Raw genomic sequence first — 5517 nt, forward strand, 5'->3', positions numbered from 1 at the left:
GGAAAACGGGCAAATTGCTTTCTGTGTTACAACATTTGTGACCGAGACTGTAGGTAAAAACGGATTCAACCTGAGATCGGATTTGACCAGACAACATATACATCTGGAGGGTCCGAGTTCGAGTACCCGTAAGTGCAAAGTGCAGTTTTTTGTTAGCTTACTATGTCGTAAAGTTGAGACTGGATGGATAAGTACTAGTGTATGGGTACAAAACCGATAAGGTGATACGAAACTGCAATGCAGGGGCGGATCTAGGGAGAGGCTGCAGGGGGTGCGCCTATATAGGCCTTTCGATTCTTTGAGGTTATTTGAAACTTTATCGTCTCAAATATCGCATGTGAAGGAGCATCGGATCAGCTGAAACGACATCTGGCAGGCAAAGGATTAGGGTTGACAATAACTTTGTGAATAAAAAAGCCGCTATAGGTGACAAGCTGATTATCACACTTTTCTCTTTTTATACTTTTCTTGTTGACACAAACTGGCACCTTTTTCAATAATAATAAAAATATAGTTTTTGTGGAACCTTATGGAGACCGCCAAGTTTATTTTCCCTTTTCACTAATATTTTTTAGAATGGGTCGAATTTAATATGCAAACTGGAATAATTTTTTGCATCAAGTAAGATAGTTACATTTCACCAAAGGTAAGCTGAATTGATCTTTTGCATTGGATTTTCATCTGAGGTGCAATATCTATCATATTTCAAAGAGTTTCATCGTTCCGGTTCTGCGTAGGACGTTGACTATAATCTCTATTTGCTGTGGCGATTTGATAGGATTTTCCACCCTCTCTCTCTTTTCACCCTGAAGTCAAGATAAATTTATATTTTGCTTTTCTTTTGTTATCATTACGTACCAAATATTGGTTCAATCTATCGACACATGGCAGTGTTAAGAAAGTGAAAACTGTCTCCATTAGTTTGATCAGGCGTGTAATGGAATCTTCTGAATTTGGTTTCCACGCAGCACTATGAAAAGAACCGGAACAAATGAGTCAACGAGTTGAAATCCAAGCCCGTAGCTTTTGTTATAAAAACTAAGCAGTAATCATGGAAGTAATTTTGTGAAAGGCTAATCATTGTGCCTACGGTGTTTCAATGAACAACTATTTAAATAGCTAGTCCATAAATTTGAGAGCCACTGCAGTTACAAAACTTTCCGATCACTTTGTCAAACCATTACATTCCGTCTGAGTCTGTTTCATCAGGTAAGTAAGGATAAATGTCACACACCACGATGTAGCATCGAAAATTACGCAGATACCGATAAGCAATGAAGGCACCCAAGATAAAATACTGGATCATACATTCTGCGGGATTTGATAATTTATCATAGAAGTCAAAAATGATTGCACAGGTTGCATATTACTCTTTGGGTTCACGATACGTTGTTTTCTTTGATACGACAAACAATGTCTACGCCATTTTAGCCTGCATTGAAAGGAACCCAGTGTAACTCCGTTTTTGAATTTTTCCTCGTTTTACTTCCTAAAAACTCATGTTATCAATGGACGTTTTATTTTAATGTTCAATTCGAATAATTCTTATTTGGAGACATGGAGGCCTAGACTGACAAGAAAAATGTGGGATACGTTAGTTTGCCGTTAGGTGCTATAGTATCTAAACTGGAATCGACAGAAAGGAGTTTACTAATAGACAATTGGACCATCACAATTGCAGATTCTAACACTTATAGTTCTTTAGGTTTTCATTTTTTCACTGAGAAAGTGTCTTTTCAAGAATGAATCCAAAGCAGTTCCTTTTGCTGTTTGGAACGGCACTCCTTTTAGCCAAGACGGGCCTAATGGAGAAAGGGGCATTCGAGCAGATACTGGACGTCAATTTAGGAAAAGGTATGTAAAGCCTTATAGCGAATTGTTGTGGACTACAAAATTGTATCCCAACATACGTTCACCATTATCATTACTGGCTTATATTAATATTTTTGCATAAGCCCTAGTTTATAGCGCATCTCCTACCAGTCTCCTATGGCTCAGAAGGCAGAGCATCTGAACTATCAATCGGCAGGTCAAAGGTTCGACTTCTAAAAAGGAGCCCTCTGGATTTTTTGCGCATATCCCCGAGTCAACACCGAAAAATAGAAATCGTCAAGCGACATAATGTTTTCTCATAATTAGGAGAATTCTCGCCATCTGATTGGCTGTCGAGACGAGGTAATCTATGTGCAATTGCGACTTGGAAGCAAGGCTGACCGACATTTCACATAAGGTTTCGAGCGCGTAACTTTGCATAGCAGCGCAGAAATAAATTAGAAAAAAAAAATTGTTTTCGAAACCATAGTCTCCGTTTACAAGACAAAGCCCTGCCTGAAGCATGGACACCTCCTGAAAAAAATTTCTAATAAGGTTCACGCGCTTGCAAGCGCGAGAAATCGACAGCAGGATATCACGAAACAAAAAAATGGCCGAAGGTAGAGAAAAAGGCGCAAGTTTTTTAGCGACCGACAAAAAGCAGGTCTCCGTTGTAGCGTACACAGAAGATGAAATAGCTGAGCCTTCAGAACAAACATAGCTTCCGAAGTACTGCTATCGCCGTCTACAGTCGTGATAATTAGCAAAGTTCAAAACTGAACTGAACTGAACTGAACTTTACTTGTTGTTCTAATGAAATGTTACAATTATTTATGACCGAAGTTGTCTGTGTGTCGAATTACGCAATTCAGGTAACAAAATGCGCCATTACGAGGGAGTTTACGAAACAAAGACGGTAACGGCAACGACAACGCCAAAAAAGGATAACAAAGACAAAGAACATAAGCCACTGTCACCTAAAAATTACAGCAAACGCCTTTGCCGATATTTTCTCCATGGACCATGTTCGTCAGCGCCCAACAGCTTCGACATTTCAGAAGAAAAATGAATAGCTTGCTGATTCTGCCAGAATGAAGAGGAAAGGTCTCAGAAAAAACCGAATGATGATGAGTCACTCAAGGAAGATGAACTCGAAAAGATATGTTTCACGGGGGCGGTAGGCCTTAAAATCCTCGCGTGCTTCTCCATCTTCAGGGTTTGGTGGAATAACGTCACGCACCTTACAAAGGGAGTTTTCAAGAAGCAATAAGATTTCGCCGTCACTTACGTACCCGTACATTGAATATAAGAAACACCAAACCAAGAATAACCAAGAAGCGGAAGCGTTCAAGAAATACGTGTTAGAAAATACAACAACAAAATCCCGAAAATGAATAGAGGAGAGCGGAACCCGAAGAACGCATTAATAAAATATATCAGCCAACGTGAAAACGAACTTGAGAACTTTTTTTTTCCTTACTGCACTGGAAAAACCAACATCAAGCGTTTGAAATAAAGCTGTTCCGGTCGGTAAAAAATACCCTTGCAAATATAATGCAGAAAATCGCCTGGCCAAGGCGTCCCTGGACAATCACGAATTTAAGCGGCCGCAAAACAGTCATCTAAAGAATCTCGGACCTGCTGACAGGCAATGCAGACCCTGTAACGTTTTTTTCTTTTTTGCATGCTTAGCTTACATTCAAGGTTCGCCGATGTGTTCGTTTCGCTTTTCTCGACGTATTCTCGGTTTACAAGATTAGTTAAACGTGATGTTTAGCGACTTTTAGTGCTTCATGGCTTGTCTTAGCAATCAGGTTTCAGACCCCAATCCAATTCTGGTCACAACCAAAGGTTTTTGATATCTCAGTTTTCAAAATACAGGAACGGTTTGGTAATGGAAGCACAGGACATGGCTATTTTCCTTTGATAGGCCAATTGCAAGTGCACGGGGATCGAACCCTCAAGGAGGTCTGAACCTTCGGAAATGCTGTTTAAATTCTTGAGATTTGAGAAGAAAAAAAAAGAAAACTAAACTTATCGCGTAAATAAAATGCCACCAGAGCGATTATTTCGTTTAGTAAGCAAAATACTTTAAGGCGATGTGACTTTCTATTAGGATTGTTAGTAAGGGTGTGATTTATTGAAGGATTTATTACGCGATTGTCTTGTGTTTCTTCGGACACCATGGCTTCTTGAGATACCCAAGTCCAAAGAGAAAAGCTAAAAAAGAATTCAACGAATCTTGAAGTTTATAGCATCAAAGTGCCGGACCTGAAATACTAAACTATGTGGGCGAAACGTCTGGCCACAACCCGTTGAAAGCAACGCAGAATTTCTAACAAATTGACTGGTTTTTCTCCAAGTGCTACCTCAACTACGAACAACGAGGGCAACACCTGAGAAGCACTGCACCTCAGCTTTTGCCAGACGTTTGGTAATATTGAAAGGTTTAATAGCCTCTGTATTACCACCAGTTGTACAGAAAAGAGCTCATGAGCTCACAAAGAAGGCAGAGGAATTTATTTGTACAAAGGCTTAACTGCCAACTGCTAGGCATCACACTTGTCAGCCGTTGACCTAGAGCTATGGTAGTTTCCGCGGCTAGCAACGGGACTACAGTTCCTGGCGCCGCCAGCGGCAGATGCCACTGGGTGATGCCTGGTCAGGGGTAATAGCAGCAAGCGTGTGGTATATGCTCAAGTAGTGTCCAGGCAGCAGATATCAGAGATCTTTTCTGTTTGCAGAGTAACAAGATATTAAGGTGATCAACGCAGGCATAGGCACTGCGCTATGACTGCCAGATCCAGTTGGATGCTGCCTCTGCTTCCTTCTTTTAGAGTTTTTCCTAGTTTTACTTCCTAAAAACTCATGTTATCAATGGAAGTTGTATTTCAACGCCCAATTTGCTTGCTTCTTATTTGGAAGCAAGCATTTTTACCAGTGGATTTCATGATTTCTTTGTTTGGAGGCGCGCTGTTATTCTTCTTGCCGCTTGCGTTCCCCTGACCGTGCACAGGCTGAAGTCAGTTATACCAAGGTTATACCACTTGAAGACACTCATATTTACTGTCATCGGATTATTCATTCTCATGTAAAGAAACACTCAAAGGAAGCTAGTTAAAAATAGCCGATCTGGAGATTTGCTACTTTCATCTTTTTGTCTTTGACGAAATATGAGCCCTGTATACGTACAAACTCAGGGAAAAACGAATCACCGATTTGTCTTAATTAGGTTGCCATTTAGGGTGCCACCGATGTGGCCCGAGTTCGATTCCCAGACTCGGCGTCATGTGTGGGTTGAGTTTGTTGGTTCTCTACTCTGCACTAAGAGAGTTTCTCCGGTTTCCCCTCTCCTCGATAACCAACGTTTGACTTGATTTGCGTTAATTGTTAATTTCAGTTTACAGTGTCCCCAATTAGTGCCCCAGCGCTAGAACGACTAGACACTTAAATAAAGTTCCTTTCCTTTTTTTCCCTTTCTTATATTCGTGCAGATGTTGCAGCCAGTCCACACCCACTATCCAGTTTCTTTGAAGGAGATGTTAAGTTAACAGAAGAACAACGAATGAACAATGCCCTGTTTGGTGATCCGGAAGGGTCACGAGCTGCAACTAATATTGATAAGATCAAGTGGCCTAATGGCGTCATTCCTTACGAGTTTGATTGCAGTGTAGGTGAGAGCTCTGGACCAAGTTGTTCAAAACA

General features: G+C 40.7%; 1 protein-coding gene across 2 annotated transcripts in view; it reads left to right on the forward strand.

The window, feature by feature from the left end:
* Positions 1–1089: 1089 nt before the first annotated feature.
* LOC138037959 (zinc metalloproteinase nas-13-like) overlaps positions 1090–5517 on the forward strand; it is a 17053-nt gene continuing 12625 nt past the window's right edge. The window contains exons 1-3 of one of the 2 annotated variants that reach the window (XM_068883791.1): positions 1090–1209; positions 1706–1854; positions 5307–5486. In XM_068883791.1, the coding sequence (XP_068739892.1) occupies positions 1743–1854; positions 5307–5486 (292 nt within the window). In that variant the 5' untranslated portion in view covers positions 1090–1209; positions 1706–1742. Of the gene's footprint in view, positions 1210–1705; positions 1855–4502; positions 4574–5306; positions 5487–5517 lie in introns of those variants that run through there. The other variant, XM_068883792.1, reaches the window with a different exon arrangement.

The sequence above is a fragment of the Montipora capricornis genome, chromosome 2 (assembly GCF_036669925.1).
Source record: "Montipora capricornis isolate CH-2021 chromosome 2, ASM3666992v2, whole genome shotgun sequence".
Classification (NCBI taxonomy): Eukaryota; Metazoa; Cnidaria; class Anthozoa; order Scleractinia; family Acroporidae; genus Montipora; species Montipora capricornis.